The sequence below is a fragment of the Microcebus murinus genome, chromosome 2 (genome assembly GCF_040939455.1).
Source record: "Microcebus murinus isolate Inina chromosome 2, M.murinus_Inina_mat1.0, whole genome shotgun sequence".
Taxonomy (NCBI): Eukaryota; Metazoa; Chordata; class Mammalia; order Primates; family Cheirogaleidae; genus Microcebus; species Microcebus murinus.
Window position 1 is genome coordinate 68,064,210 of NC_134105.1, and position 22,202 is coordinate 68,086,411.

Sequence of the window (22,202 nt, forward strand, 5' to 3'; positions counted from 1 at the left end):
TCTAATGGATCCCATGGTATAACCGCGGAGAGACGTGAGGAGGAATTAACAACGTTTCCTGCCTCATTAATTACTTGCCATGTATAGTTGTAGATCTGATGGATGTTGGTTGCGATGGTGCTCTTGATCATGACTAGAATCAGGCATAGGAGGGGTAGCGCCTTTTCTCGGGGAGTCATTGTATTTCTGGAAGAGAACAGAATTAAGAATTCTTCTCAGGGGATTCCCTGGGTGGGTTATATAACTTAATCGCTCTCTCTGGTAGCCATCTGGCGTTTCCTGCCTGGGTATCGTAGATGCAGGCATGTCCTTTTCCCCATATGAAGACAGGGTCAGGCCCCAGCCATTTGCCTGTAAGTGGCTCCTTCCATAAGGCCTGTGCATAAGTATCTGTGGTGGATGGGTGCCAAAGGCAGTTGGCGGCTGTTTTACCGGTGGTGTCAAAGGTGAGAAAATTTAAAATGAACAGGCCGTGATTAAGCAGGGTTTTGGAATTACCTGTCAAAGGGTACAAAATTCCTCCTCCTGATTGTAGTTTGGAGAGAGTATTTTTTAACGTCTGATGAGCTCTCTCTACAATACCTTGGCCCTGAGGGTTGTATGGAATGCCTGTAATATGCTTAATGCCTAGCTGAGCACAAAAGCTTTTGAAGTTGGAGCTGACATATCCCGGGCCATTGTCAGTCTTAATAACTTTAGGCTGAGGGAGGGAGGTGAGACAGGCTATAATATGACTAATAACGTGGCGGGTGGCTTTGCCTGTTTGTAGGGAAGCAAAGATAAATCCACTGCAAGTGTCCACAGAGACATGCACATATTTAAGCTTTCCAAAAGGGGGGTAGTGAGTGACATCCATTTGCCAGAGCTCCCCAGGGATCAGGCCGCGAGGGTTGACTCCTAGGTGTGGCTCAGGGATAAGGGTAAAACAGGCCCTACATTGGCAGACGATTTCTCTGGCTTGTTCTCTAGTAATAGAGAATTTAAGTCTGAGGGTATGGGCATTGAGATGGTGTAAATGATGAGCTTGGAGTGCAGCGCAAACAGGATCAACAGTGATAGTGTGGACTGCGCCTGCAACGCAAGTCACCTGATCAACAAGATTATTTCCAGCGACTAGAGGCCCAGGAAGGCCAGTGTGGGCGTGAATATGACCTATGAAAAAGGGCGCAGAATGGGAGTGAATGAGTCTTTGTAGTTGCTGGAATATTTGAGTGGTATTGTTGGAGGGCTGAATATGAGGCACAGTTTCCAAAGTGGCGACAGCATGAGCAACATAAGAACTATCAGTATACAAGTTAAATGGCGACTGATCTACATTTTTGAAGACCGCAACTAAGGCTGCTAACTCAACGAGTTGAGCAGAGGAGAACCCGGAGGGAAAACTGTGGACCTGGCCATTAATGCTATAGGCCGCGGTGCCTGAGGAGGATCCGTCGGTAAAGACTAAGACGGCTCCTGGAATGGGGGAGACTCTTGTTTTTTTGGGAAATATTACAGGTGTCCGATAGAGGAACTGAATTAGTTTATCAGGGGGGTAATGATTATCTAGTTTGCCCTGGAAAGACGTACAGTTAACTGCCCAGTCATCATCATTCTGTATTAGCCACCGAATTTGAGAAGCATTGTAAGGGAGTATTATGATATCTGGATCCTTTCCAAAGAGTTTAAGGGAGTTTTCTCGCCCCAAGTGAATAATCTTAGCTACTAAGTAAGGGTAGGTGGGAAGGACTTTAGGGGGGGAAGCCGACAGGTGAACCCAAAAGAGAGGCTTGCCCTGCCAAAAGAGTCCCGTGGGCGAAAACAATGTCCTCCCGTGGGGAGGACAATGAAGTACAAGGGGGAGTCGGGGGAGAAGTAGCCAATGGCCTGGGCATTTATGGCCTGCTCGACCAAACTAAGCACTTGCTGCCCTTCTTTAGTTAGGGAGCGGGGAGAGGTTGGATTGGCATCTCCCTGCAGGATGTCAAATAGGGGTTTTAACTGTCCTGTGGTGAGTTTTAAATATGGGCGAAGCCAATTAATGTCGCCTAGAAGGCGCTGAAAATCATTAAGGCATTGAAGAGAGTCTTTTCTGATTTGCATCTTTTGGGAGAGGACCTTATTGGGGAACAATTCAAAGCCTAGAAACAGGTGAGGGGGGCAGACCTGAATTTTTTCCGGGGACAGGCGGAGGCCTCGAGCTTGTAAGGCCGAGACAACCTGCATGGTAACTTGAAGTAAGGTTGCCTCGTTGGCCCCGGCGAGAAGAATGTCTTCCATATAATGAATGATATATAGTTGAGGGTGTTGAATTCTAAAAGAATCAATTGTCTGAGCCACATATTTTTGGCAAAGGGTAGGGCTGTTGGCCATGCCTTGAGGTAACACTTGCCATTGGAAACGCGGGGAGGGTCCTATACAATTTACTACCGGAAGACTGAAGGCGAAGCGCTTACAGTCATCTGGGTGCAATGGTATGGAAAAAAAGCAGTCTTTCAGGTCAATGACTATCTTATAGTAGCCTCTGGGGATAGCTACAGACGAAGGCAAACCAGGCTGGAGTGCCCCCATGGGAACCATTGTTTGGTTAACAGCCCATAAGTCTTGTAGCAGCCACCATTTGCCAGTTCTTTTTTGAATAACTAAAATGGGGGTGTTCCATGGTGAAGTAGAGGGCTCTATGTGTCCGGCAGCTAATTGTTCCTGCACTAACGCTGTAGCTGCGGCTAGGTTGTTAGATGGGAGGGGCCACTGATTGATCTAGACAGGTGAGTCACTCTTTCAAGTGATTTTATCTGCCTGAAGTGCAGGGATATCAATGGCCCTTACGAAAAATGGTCTTTGAACCCTAGTCCTGATCTGTCTGACTTAGGGGGAGGGTGGTTAGGGGTGCTCTTAGTCCCTGACCCTCTTTGCCTAAACCCTGTCCTGGGAGGAATCCCTGTTTAAGCATTTGGCTGGCTACAACTTCATTGGGGCTACACATAATGACATTCATTTGTGCAAGGATATCACGCCCCCATAAGTTAATGGGTAGGTTTGGGACTACAACGGGTTGAGTAGTACCTCTGTTTCCCTCAGAGTCTTCCCATGTCAAAATTTTTGAGCTCTGGAGAGTATCTCTAGACTGTCCTATACCTTGTAAGTGCGTAAGGGAGGGCTGCAGTGGCCATGAATCGGGCCAGGCGTCTTGGGCAATAACCATGGAATCAGTGCCTGAATCAAGAAGGCCTTCAAAAAGTTTACCATCTAATTTTAGCCGCAGGGTGGGCTGTTCTTTGGTGATAGCTTGGACCCAATAGAGAGCAGAAGAGCCAGGGCAGGAAGCACCTCGGTTAGAGGCGATGGCTGGGAAGGATGTATTAAGGGGCAAGGGTAATGCCTGAGCTAAGCGCTGTCCCTTAGGCCCTGTGTCACACAGGGCCTGTAAGCGCACTGGCTAAGATGTTAATTTCTCCGGTGAAGTCACTATCTACTATGGAGGGGTGGACTATGAGCCCTGCAAGAGTGGAGGAGGCTCGGCCCAGAATAAAAAAGAACATGTTAACCGGGAAGGGGGGGGGGTCCAAAGGAGCCAGTAGGCAAAATTTGAACACCATCCTCAGGTCTTAATATTGTGTCGGAGGAGGCACACAAGTCCACTCCTGCGCTCCCTGTGGTTGCTCGGAGGAGTCTAGGGGCTGGGGATCCTCTTGTCGACTGTTCCTGGAGGCTGACTGAAATTGAATAGGGCAAGGGGCCTGGGGCTGGCCCCTCAGGCCGTTTCCTGAAAGTGGGGGGCAAGGGATTTCCAAGGGCGTCAGTCTTAGAGCGGCACTCACTAGCCCAATGGTATCCCCTCTTGCAACGAGGACAGAGGGAGGGGGGGCGAGTTGGCCTGCCTGGTGGTCCACTGAGGTTAGGGGCAGCAGAGGAGGTGGCTAAGGGACACTGTCTCGCAAAGTGCCCTGGCTGACCGCATTTAAAGCAGTCCCTCTGTGCCGCGGTCCCTTGGATGGCGGCCCCAACCGCAAGCTGTACGGCCTGCGATACCTTATGGGTAAAGGGGTCAACATCATTACACATTCTAGTCATGTCATTAAGGTCTTTATTTTTGAGTTTGCACCTGAGGATGGCCCTCAGTTTGCACCTGAGGATGGCCCTATGAAAATGTTGGCATTTTCATAGGCTAATTGTTTAATAAGCCTATTATTCTCATCTTTGTGTCCGAGGGTTCATTCAGCAGACTCTAAAAGCCTGCCCACAAATTCACTAAAACCCTCTTGAGCTCCCTGGGTGATTTTTGTCAGGGGAGTAAGGACAGATCCCGTAGAGGGAAGTGTTCGCCAGGTGCCGAAGGCGGCTGCGGCAGTCTGAGACAAAAGTCCAATTGGGAGTCTCCTTTGGCACTGTTCAGTGGCAAACTTTCCTTGTCCGCTAAGTTTTGCAAGGGTCCAAGATGCAGAATTGTTTTTTTTTGAAATTATTAGCAGCCGTGGTCTGACAGCGGTCGAGAAAGTCGGCCTTCCAAGAGAGGAACTACCCGCGAGAAAGGACCGCCTGTACTAGTTTGACCCATTCTCTGGGGAGCAGGTAGCCGCCCCCTGAGGCTGCTTCTAGGAGGGAATAGGTAAAGGGTGCATTGGGCCCATACGTCCTAACAGCAGAATTTAATTCTTTTAAAGTCTTAAGTTTTAGTCTGCGGAACTCAGTGGGCCCCGGGACTGCCTCCTCTGGGGGGTCATCACCTTCACTTTCCCTTTCTCTCTCTTCTGTATCCTCATTATCTGAATCTTGGGGCGGGGACTGGCTAGAAGAAGGGGCGGCAAGGTCTCCTTGCCTATTAGACCTGGTAACTGCCGGGAATGCTAGGGCTTTATGGGAGGACTTTAAGGATTTTTTATTTAAGGTGGCGTATGACTGGGCGGTCTCATGATGAGGGTGGCTAATGAAGACCGAATCTTTAAGCGTATCTTGGAGGGAGGACAAGTCTTTGGAAAGCTGGGCAAACTCTTTTTGAAGTTGTAAGACATCCTTTAATTGCGTAACCCTTTGACTTAAGTCTTCTTTGGCACGCAAAAGTAAGGGCATTGTAAGGGGAGGCATTAACGAAGGTGCGCAAATTTGGGGCGCATAAGGAGGAGGCCATTCGGGATTGTGATATCGGGCCGCTTCCTCTTCGAGGGTTGCCTCTTCTGCGGGGTCGAGGGACTCTTGGAGGGGTTGTTTCTTGAATACCGGGTAATTAAATGCATGAGTGGCTGTACCCTCCGGTAAGGGAGGATAGAGGGTCTTGGTGTCTGGCTTACTAATCGGGGGCTTGTCCCTAGATGTCTGGAGCTCAGCCGAGGGGTCCTGAGGGGGCATATTAATACAAACCGAGGGGCAAGGGGAAGGGCATGTTGGTCCCTCAGGATTATTAGGGGAAGTTGACCCTTTGGCCGCCTCTAACGACGTTCTCGAAGCGGACCGTGACACGGGTCGGAGGCAAAATTCCGCTATGTAGAGTAGCTGCTGCTTATTGGGGTCTGAATCTGCCCCTTCAACAATATCTCTGATTAGTCCCCAGTACGAGAAAACATACAGGACGGCATCTGGGCCTTGATTCAGAAGTAAATTGTTTAAATCTCTACCTACCTTTTGCCACTTGTGTGGGTGAATTTCAGGTCCATCAACTATGAACCATGGACAAGCTCGGTCAATGAATACAAAAAAATTTACTAAGTCCTTTTTCTTAACTCTAATTCCTCTCTCTCTGAGTGAGGCCTTGAGATCCTTAATAAAAACGGCCTCTTTAGACAATGAATGGCCCATCTCGATGGGATGACAATGTAAAAAATCTACTCACCAGACCGTCAATTCTGTGAGCGGCAGAACGGAGGTCTCTCTAAGGGTTTCTCGGCCGAGGAGCTTGCGCTGGCGTCATCCGACAAAGGTCCGTACCTTGAGCCCCACGTTGGGCGCCACTTGTCCCGACCCGCAGGACCTTCTGTTACTCGCGGGGGTCAAGGGGGACCTTGCCTGAAAGAGATGGGCGAGAGAAAGGAATGAGACCAAGCAAATGGTTGTCAAGGTCTGCTTTACTTAGATTCTTAGTAGGTTTTATAAGCATACAGAAACAAAGAAGTAGAAACAAAAAAATAGAGTGGGGCGACGATGAGGCTTGGGTCTGGGTTAATCAGCCCCAATCAGCGTCTTATCGGTATCCTGTTTTTGACTGCTTACTCAACTCCAACCTGGCAGGTGGTCGGGAACAATTGCAGTCAGCACTCCCTGGAGCATCCCGTGGTCAGCACGTCATGGAATGCATTCTTCTCGGAGCTATAGCTGGAATTTTCCAGGGCGAAGCCCGTGCGTAGGACGAGTCATAGGGGAGTTGAGGGTCTTTGAGGGTCCTTGCCTCTAACAGAACACTGGAATTAGGTGACTGCACTGGGGTGACCCTGAGTAAGTCATTGAACATGTCTGAGTCTCAGCTTTCTTGTCTGTAAGACAGAAGTGTAGGACTAATCTCCCCAGCCTGGAATTCACAGGCTCTGCCTGTCTTTCCCCTGTGTGGAAAGTCCCTCTGCCTTCTCCTCTTCTTAAAATGACCATGAGGCAGAACTAGAATATGTATTACTTGTTGTTTTATTTGGATTGAACTTTGTTTCCTGTTCTCAACTTTAAAAGTAGTAGTTACTACTATATTATGCATTCATATTCCCTCTTTCTCTCTTATTCCACATGTATTTATTAAGTATTGGCTTTGTAGTATGCCGAGAAGAAATCACTCAATTAGATGGACCTGATCCCTCCCTTCATGGATCAATAACAAAAACTTCGGAAACCCAGTGGTTGAGGCTGTCATACATAAATTATACGCATAACTGCCTGTGTTCCCCATGTCACTATGTGCAGATAGAAACTCATTTTTCGTTCAATATAAAATTCAGTAATCATTTTGAGCCTCCTCTTTCCCCCATTGTATCAAATTATTATTAGATTAAATTGATTAAATTGACCTGTTACTTTGTATTTGTTTTTGTTACAATCAGTCTTAGCACATGAATGTGATGTTCGCTGTCTCTTAAGTTGTCATGATACTCATCAGGAACCTGTGATATTTTTAGGAAGGTGAAGTGATATACACAGATTGGAAAATGGAAAGAGACCCTGAAACTGGCCGATTGACAAGTAAGTTTTGTGGATTGCTTTGTTATGGATAAGATGTTCCTCTTAATTTAAACTACCCAAAGGAATCTTGTGAAGTCCTAAGTAACCCTGGTCTTGCTAATGGGAAGGAGGGCACCTAAGATTTTGACTAACACGCTTGTTACTCCAAGTGAGGACTTTGAAAAGGCAGCATAGTGTCACCTGGAAAATTGCTAGAAATACACATAAAGACCTTCCATCCTGTCCCAGGCCTGCTGAATCTGAATCTGGATTTTTAGAAGTTTGCTAGGAAATTTGTTTTTACACCAGAATTTAAGGAGCACTGACTTATATGATGCTTAAATGATTGAGACACTTGAACAGTTTAACTAAAAAATAGTATGCGGTTTTAATAATTCAGCAACTTGATAGTTCATCTATGTGGAAAATGAATGAATGTGAAAGTATAAGCTACATTTTTAATGATCTTGGAGACCCCAGAACAGTATAGGTGAAGCAACTGCAGGCCCCTCCTTTGGGGCTAGGACAGGTGGTGTCCCTGTCCTGTCTCAGGACCCAAACTCTGGGCAGCTGAGAAGAGGTATGCAGGTCACCCAAGATGTGAGCAGGAAGCAGGGTCAGGAGCACAGGCAACCCAATAAGCAAAGCTCCCTGTCTTTAACAGGCTCAGAGGTCTGGGGTTCACTAAAATGACAACTACTCACTCTAAAGCTTTGAATTTCGTGATGGCATGAAAGTATATTCTATTCTAGCTGCATTTCAAAGCTTGGGATAACCATAAGCAAAGGCACAGGTAGCTCCTGGGACAGCTCGGCAGACAGAGGCCAGTAAGAAGGCTTCAGAACTCCACGTGGGAGCATGTGGTGGGCAGCTGGGCTCAGAGGAGAAGGAGATCTGGTCAAGCCTGTGGGTGGTTGGGCAAGTAGAGATGTGAGTGACTTATGGGGTGAAGTGGCAGAGATCAGAGCCACAGCCTGCAGGGGACAGCTGTTGGAGCACAGGGCTTCACCTGTAACTTCACTCCCTTCAGTCCTGCTGAGACTGGTTCCAGAGCCAGGGTCTGCCTTAGAGCTGGGAAGGCTTTGTCAACCATGCCTTCCGTGCAGCCATTTAATCTGGAAGCAAAAACACTCCCAACCAGAAACCCAAATGTGTGTTATTGATAACAGTGGGGCATTGAGAGAGGATTAGCTATGACCCACGGCAGGGTCAAGCACACTCAAAATTGGGACTGATTTTCCACTTTCCATTCACTCCCAAGTCCATGACTTAAAGTTGAACTCAAAATTAGATATTAGACATAATAAATTATATTCAACTTTCTTTATGCTTATTCATGTGTTTATTCAATAATTCATGAATGTTAATAATTGTGCATGTATTTCAAGTCAGGCACTATATAACACAGCAACGGTCTTCACCACACCCCTGGGACACAAACTGAAGGCCTGGTGCCATGACTGAGCTGTGCACAGGTGGACACAGATTCCTCCTGGTCTCAGAGATTTCTTGGGCTCAACTTCCTCCTAGAGCCAAACTGCTTTTAGGGGACCCATGACAAACAGGTTTGGTTGTTTATTTTAAATGGAGTTTATTCCATTTATAAAAGAACCAATAACAATACATTTAAAACCCAAGGGCTTTATGTTTGAACCCCATTGATGTTTGTTCTTTCTTTCTTACTTGCATTCATTCATCAAATCATTATCAAGACCTACTTTGTGCCAGGCACTGGAGATATAAAGATGATCAGGATATTACCCTTCCCAAAGGAGTTCTAGGAGCTACTGGAAAAGTCAAACAAATGATGACATTACAGTGTCATTACTGCTATGACTGAAAGCAAACACAAAATGATGTAGGAGCCCAGGGAGGAACTCTCTTGAGCTGTTAAGAAAAAGATCCCACTGAAGACACAGTTGATCTGGGTCTTGGTTGGAATGTTCCACACAGATAAAATGGGGAAAGGCATTCCATGGAGAAAGAATAATGAATGCAAAAACATGGAAGCCCAAAAGAGCAGGGGACAGTTGGGAAACAGAGATCTCCTGGCCACAGCACAGCAATGGAGGACAACAGCAGCAGGAGAGGTGACAGAAAAGACATTTGGGTCCAGATGGCAAAGAGTCTTGAGTGCTCTACTAAGAACTTTGGACTTTATCCTACAGCCACCCATAGAATCAGAAAATCACTCTAGAAGGAGAGCAAGGGCTGGGTTAATTCCCTGGTAGAATTCACAATGGACTCAGGAAGGCCAGCTGCGATGGCCCAGCAGAGCGGTAGTGAGGCCGAGGTGCAGGCCTGGGGACGGGGATGGGGAGCAGGGAATGGCGGGGAGTAGCTGAGGGGTCTGCATGCCAGGGCTGCATGGCCAACAGGATATGGGCGGCCAGGAAGAGGGGGAAAACGAAAGTGCTTTTCATTTTTTGGCATTTAGTTCATTCATTCAAAACAGAAAAAAATGGAAATAGCTTTAACCATGAACTCTAAAAGATTATGTTAATACCTGAAGTCATCAGTCCAGTACTTTGTAACATGGAAAGCCAAACACCACTGTTATTCCTACTGAGTAATGGTTGAAGTATAGGGAAAGTCAGCGTGTAGATGCTCTGAACTGCGAACTATGTCCCCTGTTCACATTCTGGGAACTGGCAGTGTTTTCCTTGGGACCTACCAGCCTAGTGTCTTTTGTAAACACCATGGAAGTTTCTTGCGTAAAGATGAGACGACCACTGGGACCTGACCCCCTCTTAGTCTGCTTGGAACCCCGTGTCCTTATCTCAAATCTACAGCTGGGCAGGGAGGAGAATTCCCTCTTCCCAGAAGAAACTCCTAAAAGACAGATTACCCTCACTGAGTTGTGTGTGATGAAGAAACCAAATCTAACAAAATTTCCAGGTGATCTAAATAACAAGCCAAGAAATGCAGGCCGAATGCTGGCAGTGGGCACAATCATTTCACGTACTCTACTCACAGATTGTCACGTGGCATGTGCCAGGCACCCTTCCAAACACTTTCTATGGATAACTCATTAATTGTCACAGCAACCCTATGGGGTGGCTACCATAGGTGGCATTGCCAGAATTTGAACCCAGACAGTCTGCCGCCAGTCTGTGCTCTTAACCAAATTACTATACTGCATCCAGCATCAGACAATGACTCTGGAAAACTGCCTTTTTGTTTATGGTAATTTTTGTATAAGAACCTGCCCTGGAGGCTCTGGCAGTCCGCTTAATAATTTAAGGACAGCTCCATTCATTGCTAAATGGACTAAGGTCTTTCAAAGGACAAAAAACAAAAAAGTTATTGTGGACTGAGAACATCTAATGTTTTAAAGTACAAACCTTGCCATCATCAATACTGCTATCGCTGATGATCACTACAGTTCACAGAGGCTTCCAGACTTCTAGATGGCCCTGCTCTCCAGGGTGAGGTGAAGTCTAGGGAAGTCTTGCTAACCCTGAGGGCAAAACTGGACTCTGAGAAACTCAGCAACAACAAGAGGAAAGTGATCTTCTAGATCACTTCAAGGTGGCCTTGGAAGTATGACTTCTGTGCTCTCTTTAAGATGGGACTTCAGTTGGAAGAAAATGAGCCTTTTTTAATCCAGAAGAGCTACATTTACATTTTTATTTATTTATTTTAACTTTTTAAGTTTTTTTACAAAAATAACTTTTTAACTTATGGGAAGACACACATAAACATAAAACTTATCTTAAACATTTTTAAGTGTATAGTTCAGAGGTGTTAAGTACATTCACATTATTGTGCACCCAATCTGCAGAATTCTTTTCTTCTTGCAAAACTGAAACTCCATACGTATTAAACACTAACTCCTCTTATCCCCCTTCCCTCAGCCCCTGACAACCACAATCCTACTTTCTGCTTCTGGGAATTTGCCTACCCTAGGTACCTCATATAGTGGAGTCACAGAGTATTTGTCTTGTTGTAACTAGCTTATTTCATTTAGCATAATGTCCTCAAGGTTCATCCATACTATAGTATATACCAGAATTTCCTTCCTTTTTAAGGCTGAACAATATTCCATTGTATGTATATACGACATTTTGTTTATCCATTCACCTAACAATGGATTGCTTCCACCATATGGCTATTGTGAATAATGGTGCTATGAACATGGGTGGACAAATATCTCTTTGAAACCCTACTTTATAAGCGTACAAGATTTATTAAATCTTTTTCTGCTTAATGTCTCATCAGTGTTCTGAGAGGAAAACCTATTGCTCACATAGCTATTAAAATGATAAGATTCAGGCCAGGCAAGGTGGCTCACACCTGTAATCCTGGCACTCTGGGAGGCCCAGGTGGGCAGATTGCTCGAGGTCAGGAGTTCGAAACCAGCCTGAGCAAGAGCGAGACCCCGTCTCTACAATAAATACAAAGAAATTAATTGGCCAACTAATATATATAGAAAAAATTAGCCGGGCATGGTGGTGCATGCCTGTAGTCCCAGCTACTCGGGAGGCTGAGGCAGGAGGATTGCTTGAGCCCAGGAGTTTGAGGTTGCTGTGAGCTAGGCTGATGCCACAGCACTCACTATAGCCTGGGCAACAAAGTGAGACTCTGTCTCAAAAAAAAAAAAAAAATGATAAGATTCAGAATAAGTCTGTGGTTTTAGAATAAAGGAGCTAGACAGTCTGGCCTAGATAGGCATATATTTTTATGGCCATCCCTGGGGCTTATGGGTGTGGGCAACAAGGAATGAGGAGCATTTGGCTCTGCAGCCAGGACTGGGGGAGAGGAAATCCAAGCAGAATCCTCCTGTTCTCTGGGTAAAGAGACCTGAGAAGCAGGAAGACCTCCAGGTCTGGGGCAGAGACCAAAGGGAGCTCTGATCTCAGCATCCAAACTTCCATCCTTAGTATTCCCAGCTTCAACACATGGAAACTCCATGGCTCTTATCAGAAACCTGGCTGTAGTCCTCAGCATTTCTTTTCTTATCCTTCCTATTCAAGCTGTTCTCCAAGTCCTATCAATTTTAGCTCACAAATATTTTGTGATTGTCCACACTTCCCCATTGCACCTTAATCCAAGTCACCATCCTCTCTCATAAGAACTACATGAGAGCCTCCTCTGATGTTTCCTCTTCTAACCTATTCTCCCAACAGCAGCCAGAGAATCTTTTGGAAACATCAGTCAGATTGTCTCACTTTTGAGCATAAAGGACTCATCAAAACACACTATAATTAGGATATAATCTAAATTCCTTTCTGCAAGGCCCTGCATGGTCTGTACTTTCCTAGTCTCGTTCATTTCATGTATCTCACTCTGGGATCACCTTCACAGAAGCCTTTTCTGAAGTCTAAATTACAAATGCCCCTTGCTATTCTTTCTTATATTTTGCCCTTCATAATCCTTTTGACAATTTTTCAGTTATATACTTTGGGATTTGTTTATTGAGTATCTGTCTTTCCCACTGGACTGTAAGCTCCATGAGGACAGGATCACGTTTGTTTGCTAACCGCTGTTTACCCAGCCACCTACAGTACCCAGTACATATAGGCAATCCACAAATATTTATTGAGTAACTGAATGAATCAATGAATGAGTAAATGAATAAGAACATGAAGTATTCCTCTGAGTCTGAAAAGTGCTCCTGAGGGGAAGTTCCCAGGATTTTCCATAAAAAGAGAAGGAGCCATCCCTTGACAGCTTTATTCACCCTAACCTCTGGTTCTTCGCTCTTGGACCTCATTAATTGGGACCTGTCTGTCCATTCTTCATTGTGGAAATGTAAGCAATGTTATTAAAGATGGTTTGGCCTTTCCACTCCAACAGCAAAGAAGCCAGTGAGCCTCTACACTGTCCATGACGGAGCTGTCCACACTGTTCAGAGATCACCTTTTTACAACGACATTATTCTCACCATTGGTGGGTGGAACGTGGCCATCTGGAAAGAAAATGTTATGGTAAGTCACCTGCACGATGGAGGAGTGGGTGTGTGGTCCTTTGCTATTGAGAAAGACAATAGGAAGAACAGCCTGTTCTGACATAACAGTGCCTTTGGGATATTTTTTAGAGAAATTAGAACAGATGGTCAGGGATCCAGCTTGTCAGCATAACCACTGTGAGCCTTTTGAAAAACACATCCATTTGCTTTTCTTTCCTGAGGGAAGGAAACAACATTTATGGGTCCCTTGATGTCTGAAACCTCACAGTCTTTTTCTCTGAAATATCTGCTGTGGGCAGTTGATTTGACTTGTATTTTGTCCCCCCTTTAAAATACAAGATGGGATGCTGAGTTCTACGCGAGGTCCAAGGAGAAACATGGGGTCTGTCCTCTTTGCTTCTGCACTAGGAATGTGTTGATAGAAAGCGGGAGTGAGCTGAGGGGTCCGACACCGGGCAGATCACAGCCTGTCCCAAGGCACACATGGGCCGAAGTGAGGCAGGAGCGAGAGTCTGGTCAGGATTAGGAGAGGGGCTGGATCCAGGCAGATAGGAGCTCAGCTGCCCAAAACTAGAAAGACTGATAAAATCCAGTGAAGCTAGGGTGATGGGAAATCAGTACTTTTGGTGGAAGTGTAAATTAATATTTCCTTTTGGTGACCAAAGGAAATTTGGTGACCAAATTTGAGAAGATTATCAAAAGGTGAAATATATATATATATATTTCAAAGCTGGAATATATATATTCTTTGACCTAACAGTTCTACTTGTAGAACTCTAAGTTACACAAATACTCAAATATGTATGTGAATATATGTACAAATCTATCATTGAAAACAATTAGAAACTACTTCAGTGTCCATCAACGAAAGGACGTCTATGTTATACCAATGTACTTCTGCATGTTTGAGGGGTATTTTTACAATGGGCAAGTTTTGTAGTAAAAAGAAAAAAAAATTCAGGCAAGATGGTGCAAAGACTATGGGGGGGGCAGAATCCTGGACATCCATAGAAACTGAAGTCACCGTGAGAAGTGGACAAGGAGAACAGGTTTGAAGTGTCACCTCTAAGGAGTTTATGAATGTATGACATTCTTCTTTCCCCACAGGAAAGTTTCTTATACATGTATTGGAGGGTGGGAGACAGCTCCATGGTTTAGTTTAGTCCCTACAGATGTAAGTAGACGAATGAGCACACCTGGTTGCTAGATAAAGCCTGATAGTGGGTTGAAAGCCTGATCTTTTTCTGTAAAAACCTCCCAAAGAAGGCAAATTACCCCATAGTAGAGAAAAGAAAATATGATCTCATGATGCTTTGGTGGTTTAAAACCTCTTCCAAATATATTTATCAGCTGTCAGATGCTTCCACTTGAAGTCACTTAATGAGAATTTTCCAATTTTCTGTTGATTTTCAACATGCAGCTCACCGCTGGAGTTGACAGATTTTTCATTTGCTTTTACTGACTACCAGAGCTGTTTCCATGGGAAGCAGATATCTGGCAGCAAAGTAAAGGTATAAGCAAAATGTCCCTATAATCTTTACGTGTCTAATGTCCACCAATCTCTGTAGAAAGAGTAATGGATTTGGAAGTAGCTGGATTATTAGAACAATCAACAGCTCAATGGAATGTTTGATCTTTTCTAAAAAACAACTAATTTTTTTTTAAATGGTTTATGTAAACAAGCAAAAAAGAGGGGAAAGAGGCTGGACACAGTGGCTCAAACATGTAATCTCAGCACTTTGGGTAGCTGAGGCAGGGGGAGGATCACTTGAGGCCAGAAGTTTGAGATCAGCCTGGGCAACATAGCGAGACCTGGCCTCTGCAAACAACTAAAATAAAAAATTAACTAGGCAGTCCCAGCTACTCGGGAGGCTGAGGTGGGTGGAACGCTTAAGCCCAGGAGTTCGAGGCTACGATGTACTCTAACCTAGGAAACAGAGTGAGACTCTGTCTCAGAAAAAGAAAGAAAAAAAAAAAAAAAGAAGAAAAAGAAAATAAAAACATATAGGAAAGAAAGGAGCTAGTGTTATCTAAAAATACTACATTAAAAAGAAGACTTCTAGCCGGGCATTGTGGCGCATGCCTGTAGTCCCAGCTACCAGGGAGGCTGAGGCAGAAGGATCACTCGAGCCCAGGAGTTTGAGGTTGCTGTGAGCTAGGCTGACGCCACGGCACTCACTCTAGCCTGGGCAACAAAGCGAGACTCTGTCTCAAAAAAAAATAAAAAAATAAAAATAAAAAGAAGACTTCCTAGTGTGCATAATTTTGCTGTCATATGATCATAGCCAGCTAAATTGTACTTAAAATCATTGTGAATTTCCCTCTGATAATGACAAAAGCTTTTCGTTTGTCTTTTTAAAATTTGCTTAGAGTGGGCCCCTCCTTCAGTCATGCTGTGCACCAAAAAGGTATACCTCAGGGCACTGGTCCCTGACAAGGCCTGGAGTTTTCTATATTGGCAGAGAAGATGGATACGTCGATATCTGGGACCTTCTGGAGAAAACCCATGAACCAGCGCTGTCCCAAAATATTTGCATCACTATGATCACCTACATCAAACCCTGGACCTTTTCCTGTATGTTAATTCTAATCAAATGAGCTAAGTCATTTTGGGTAACTCAGGAACATTTTGACATTTTTCTGGAAAGCCGCCCATGTTTTTTTCTCAGGTTTTTGTTTTTCTTCCCACCCACCCCTTCCCTTCCTCTCCCTTTCCTTCTCTTCTCCTATCCTCCCTTTCCTTCCCATCCCTCCTTTTCCTTTCCTTTCTCTCTTGCTCTCAAATCCTGGCTACAACAGGAGCTTTTCTCACTGTTTTGTCTCATCTCCACTGGTTTCTGAGCCACGTTTCATATGCCTCAGCAGAGCCGGTTTTGAACCACATGATGGAAAGCATCCTTCTCATCTCCTCCAGGCCAGACAGGGTGACCCCCAAATCTTTGCTGCCTTTTGCTGCTTCTTTTCCAGATAGAATAAGTTTCCTTTCTTTAACATTTCATTATGTCACATGTTTCCATATTATGTCACTTGTGGTTCTCCCCTGGACAACATCGAGCATTTCTCTTCATTAGAGATAATGACTCTCTGGGACCTTTGAATCACTTACGAGGAAAAATAAATGTATAACAAAGCATAAATTCAAGGATGTGTCTATGGAAAAGTAATCTATTTCCTTTGTCCCAATTTTCGGTTTTCCCCAAGTAGTACTTGCTCCTTTTCAAAGAAGTTTCCTTTTGTTTCCAAAGGTGTGCAGGCATAAAATTATCTTTCTATCCATTTCTCTCTCAGAGACCTTAGATTTGGAAACTCAGTCTTCAGAATCTCAAGGCCACAGTCTGACCAGTGCTTAGCCATGTGTATCACCAAAGTGTGTTTTCCCATTTTTGATGCAAAACATGGCTTTTCTATACCTATAGGAATTATGAGTCCAGGATTTAGCAGTTTGAAGCATTTCTTCTTAAAATGAAAAGAAGAAAAAAAGCCCATACATGATGAGATAGAAAATTAAAATTCTTAAACACTTTGTGTATTATACTCATTTAAAATGTTCAAAGGAAGCAATTTGTTTTTTACAATAAGAAAATTGGTGTTCTGGCTGTATCTTTGAAATCCATTAAAGGATAATGGTATCCTTCTGTGTTTGGTGAAAATGTACTTTATGACTTTTCTTTGAAAATCTCTCCATGTGTTCCCCCAGCTTTCTTCTCAAGTCCGCCCAATAGGCCCAACCACAAAGAAGGTCAGCCTCAGCTGGGAGCCACACTCCTTATATAGACACCAGGAAAACAAGATTTGAGGTGGCAGGGTGTCTGACAAGCTCAGAGTCTTAGCTTTCAATTCATCAACTGGAAAAAATGACTTTTACGTGTTTATATGGTCCAGTCATGAACATCTTATGAAGATGCCAAGATCATTGTATCCACAGCAGGTCCTTTGGGAGACCACTAAACAAAAACACATTTCATATTTAACTGCTTAAGATGACTTTCTGTTTGCTGACTTTTCCTTCCCATTTTTTAAATTTTTCAGCTAAGCAGCAATTTATAGCCATAGCGGATTATTACGGAACCCTGCATATATTAGAAATTCCTTGGACGTTAAGTCGCCCTTCCACCAATGAGGTTTGTAACTTTTGGCATTGAGGATTTTTGTGACCAGATATTGCTGAGGCATGTTTTAGTAGTGTGTTAGAAACGACATGGCCGGGCGCGGTGGCTCACCCCTGTAATCCTAGCACTCTGGGAAGCCGAGGTGGGCGGATTGCTCGAGGTCAGGAGTTCAAAACCAGCCTGAGCGAGACCCCATCTCTACCAAAAATAGAAAGAAATTAATCGACCAACTTAAAATATATACAAAAAATTACCCGGGCATGGTGGCGCATGCCTGTAGTCCCAGCTACTCGGGAGGCTGAGGCAGGAGGATTGCTTGAGCCCAGGAGATTGAGGTTGCTGCGAGTGAGGTTGACGCCATGGCACTCACTCTAGCCTGGGCAACAAAGTGAGACTCTGTCTCAAAAAAAAAAAAAAAAAAAAAAAAATGCTGTAGAAACGACAGCATTTTTGCTCTATAAGGGAACAAAAGATTCACGCAGTCAAAAATAAGAGGATGTATGTCTGTTGTATGAGTTAAACAGTTTGAAGTTTAAAAACAACAACAGGCCGGGCGCGGTGGCTCACGCCTGTAATCCTAGCTCTCTGGGAGGCCGAGGCGGGCGGATTGCTGAAGGTCAGGAGTTCGAAACCAGCCTGAGCAAGAGCGAGACCCTGTCTCTACTATAAATAGAAAGAAATTAATTGGCCAACTAATATATACAAAAAAAAAATTAGCCGGGCATGGTGGCGCATGCCTGTAGTCCCAGCTACTTGGGAGGCTGAGGCAGGAGGATCCCTTGAGCCCAGGAGTTTGAGGTTGCTGTGAGCTAGGCTGACGCCACGGCACTCACTCTAGCCTGGGCAACAAAGCGAGACTGTCTCAAAAAAAATAAAATAAAAATAAATAAATAAAAAAATAAAAACAACAACAAAAACCAATAAAACCCAGACTTGAGATGGGAAGGAAGCTAAGTAAATGAAGTCCAGACTCTGGGAGAATAATTGATTTGGGGATTCATAATCATAGAATGTTATTTTCCAGTTGTAACTGAGGAGTGGGATGCTTATTTCAGCAATGCCCTTCCCTAAGGGCTCAGTTGACATCTCTATGCTTCTCTTTTCATCACCCACCCTCACCTCCTCCTCCCTCAACTTGGTGTATTGCAGGTAGCACATCTGAACTGGCAATATTCTGCACACCCCCTGCCCTGTACCCGCCACCCAAGTACTTCAAACAATGTTAATCATGAGGTTTTAAAAAGATCAATGAATAGAAATACATAAATATATATACAACCAACATTAAATATATACATTGCAATCCATTGCAAGTCCCAACAACATCAGCCTAGTTACTGGCTGGTGAAAAGCTTTCTCTCCCTGATTGCCTTCCTCAAGGTCTCTGCTGACTTCTCTGCTTCTATTTTTATGCCTACACACTAAGCTCTCCAGGGGGCCAGGAACTTGGCTTTGCTTTCATTCCCTTTAAGGTTCTACATTGATATCCTCATCTGGGTTTTCCAAGTTTGGTTGGTGACATGAAATTTCACTCAGTCTTGGAAGTAAGAAGGGAGAAAAAGTAAAAAATCAATCCCTGATATTGCAGTTTTTTACAGTTCTCTCCTTCTAGCCCTGCTCTGGAAACCTCTGAGCCATAGGGACATACATCTTACACAGTAGACCCCAGATTGAGCTAGCTTGTCTGGTAGTAGGCCTGTAGGCACAGTTTCCAAATTACATTCACCTGAAAGATTTGAAGTATCCCAAAGTAGGTAATCAACATAATGATTAGATAGGTAGTCATTAGGTAATGATCAAGTAGAGTAGGGAGGTGGATTGGGTGGCTAATGTACCTAATTATGAGCAGCAGGAATTCTAACAGAACCTAAGGAAGGACACGGGACTTCCTATGGGTTACCTTCTCAAGGGCTTTTGTTTCCTACAGATGTCAAGTGTTAATCACTACTTTGAAAGAGAAGTCAAGCATCTGGATTATGTAGAACAGCGCAAAATTATTCGTGAGGAAGAAAAGAATGAAATGGAGCTGGAAAAGGAGAAGAAAAAAGTTGTAAGTTACATTTCAGAAGTGAAACTGGCTTTCCTCTAACACCAGTGAAATATGTTGGTTTAGCTTATTCCACAGTTTCCAGAGGAAAGTTATACCTTTTCACATTCTTGTTCTCATTAGAGTCAAGAGAGCATTGCTTTGATTTCTTAGCTCACTATGAGCGAGAACTGCCAGTTGGACACCTATTGAGATTCTATCCAACTTAAATTTCTGAAATTTTCTATATAGCAAAGTCCTTCAGTATCAATACATTTATTCAAAATTTGAATGCTTTCATTATATAGAATTTTAATATCTGGCCAATAATGCATTAAAACAGGTGGTGGGAAAAGAGTTAAATATGGAATAAAGACATGTGGGCCTAATCCCAACTCTGCCACTTACTAGCTATGAGACTAGAGCAAGGCTCCCATCTTTGCTGAGCTTCAGCTCTCCTGTCTTGCAAACAGGAATACTGATAACTACCTTTTAGGATTATTGTAAGGCTTTCAGTTCAATAACTGAACAAATTTTAGACTTTCAGTAAATGAGAGCTATTATAACAATAACGATAGATAGGTACACGATAGATACATAGATACACAGATAGGTAGATAGATACATAGGCAAGAGAGAGATGAATTTTACCACATATAATATACTGGAGCTGTGAAACAGAGGAAAATTGAACTTGAAATAGAGGAAAATTTGGTACGGGACATATCAATCTTAAACTCTATCAGAAAGGAAGCTAAGCTCAAAAGCCCCCAACTCTCCTCTTTCTCAGCTCCTCCCTGTTTGATATGACTTCTGTGACTCTTGCTCTTCCCTTGCCCATGGAATTTGGGGCTTTTAAATTTCTGTGAAGACATCTCTTCTCTCTTTCTCACCTGAGGTCATCTCAGTCTATATTTCTACTTCTTTCTCATATCCTCCCATGTGTCACCAGCAATTTCATCATTGATCCGACCTGTAGTTTCTTTATAGCCAAATACATAGCCTCCTCCAATAGAATTATTCATGTGAGACCCTCCATCTTCATAAAAAGCACCAGTGTGTGGAAATATTTTAATGTATGAGATTAGGAAATAGGTTAACATTACCACTTATTGATAGATACTAATTAGTGCAATAAAAGCAGAGGGTCTCAATTCAAAAAACATTGTTTAGTGATAACAAAGTATAAAAGAATACCAGTTAATTAACTTTTCATTGTGTTCCACTGTTATTAATACAAACAAATTGGTCTTGGTTTTGTTCTTTGTGCACTGAACAAACGCTGGTTGAAATTCCATTGTGGGATATAATCTGCTCCTATCCCAACAATTACCCACAATTATCATGAGTCTTTAAATACCACAGCGACAGCTCCTCATTATCTGCATCAGGTGGAACAAGTAGAATTGTGGATAATCAAAAAATAATTTGCATGTGAAATACTTTTAAAACAGCCGAATAGTATAATAATTGTATCTTAAAATTGTACTGCGTTTTTTAGTTTCCAAAACTTTTCCAACTCCTTGTATCTGCATTTGAGCCAGTACCTCTTTTAAGTAGAACTACCATTTCTCAGATGTTCCTGGAACTAGGTGGTAGAATTTAAAAGGGTTCCTCTGTTACATTTAGAACATGAAAAGGGTCTCTAAGGAAAAACAACTACTGTTGGTCACAAATGTCTCCTCGTAAGCACCTGGTAATGAAGGGGAAATGAGAACAGTAACTGCAACGACCTCAGAGGACTGCAGTGGGCATTAGATGAGTTGCAATATGTACAGCACTAAGCCAGTAACACACACCGAAAGTACTAGTAGGTGTTCACTATTAATGTTATTACAGAGGGCAGGGAACAATCACACATTGGTCCAGCAAGGCTGGTCTTTGTGAACGCCCACCAGGCGCCAGGGTGAGGCTGTGCGCTTCACCCTCAGATTCCAGGAAAGTCATATACCCTTCTATTTGCAGACTGTATACAGCTATATGTATACAGCTCACTCCTTAAAGGGAATTTTCCAAACTGGAATTTCAGCTGCAGACTCAAAGCTGGGGAAAGTAGTAGTTGCCATGTGAGCCACAAGTGTGCCATCTATATGGGATTTAGGAGAGGAGGGACTTCAAAAGAATTCTGCAAGCTCCAGGCAATTACCCTCCAGGCTACACCATGGAGGCAAGAGTTATGGGGAAGTACACTGGAAGAGGGGTTTTTTTGTGTTTTTTTTTTATTTGAGAGAAGGGTTGGAGGGCCGTGTCTTCCCCACTCCCCATTTCCCCAGCACTTCAGACGCCTCCCACCCTCTTGCAAACCCCTTCCGGGTCAACTGCTCACAGACAGCCCCTTCCCATCCTTTGCTATTTTTAACTAACAGCATCTCATAGGGATGTCTTGTTTTTCTCCCGGTAGAAAACGTATCAGAAGTCAAAAGAACAAATAGAGGCTGAGTTGAAAGCTGACTACGAAAGTTATTTGGAGTTGGAAAAGTCTGTCCTCATCCATCTTGGCCTAATCAAACTCTCAGAGAAGATGTCATACATAGACTTGTAGAAAAGCTTTCTGAAGATGTGTTTAAGGGACTTTGTGGAACCCCTCCTTCTTTTATTCATTATTTTTTTACATAAGATGAACTAGCAAACTGAACATATATAGGCTTATTTATCAATATAGGCTTTTATTTCACTGCTATTAAAACTTTGGAATTATAACAATAAGATTTGTTTCCATTTTTGTACTGAATATGTACTGAATTTTGTACTGAATATGAGCGTTTTCAATAACAAAATTTGTATTTTTCTATAGTAATAGGGAGCTTCGGACATCCCACACCCAGTCCTTGCCGTCCACACAGAGGCCCTAATCCCAGGCAGAAGGGAAATCAAACTTTGCTCTTTTACCTCTCAGCTTGCTTGTCATCACCTCTCCAAAAAGTGCTTCCCCTGGGCCACTGCACAGATTGTAGGGCCATGTGCTAAACAAAATGTTAGCAAACTGAATCCAGAAATATATATATACACATATATATATATATTTTTAAAGGATAACACATGA

General features: G+C 43.5%; 1 protein-coding gene across 1 annotated transcript in view; it reads left to right on the top strand.

Annotated features, from left to right (window-relative positions):
- The window catches only part of DNAI3 (dynein axonemal intermediate chain 3), a 69,131-nt gene extending 47,308 nt beyond the window's left edge, over positions 1–21,823 (top strand). Inside the window, exons 18-23 of the mRNA XM_012747610.2 lie at positions 7,071–7,134; positions 12,913–13,043; positions 15,395–15,599; positions 17,054–17,145; positions 19,061–19,183; positions 21,561–21,823. Of these exons, the coding sequence (XP_012603064.1) occupies positions 7,071–7,134; positions 12,913–13,043; positions 15,395–15,599; positions 17,054–17,145; positions 19,061–19,183; positions 21,561–21,701 (756 nt within the window). The 3' untranslated portion in view covers positions 21,702–21,823. The remainder of the gene's footprint in view (positions 1–7,070; positions 7,135–12,912; positions 13,044–15,394; positions 15,600–17,053; positions 17,146–19,060; positions 19,184–21,560) is intronic.
- Positions 21,824–22,202: the final 379 nt, after the last annotated feature.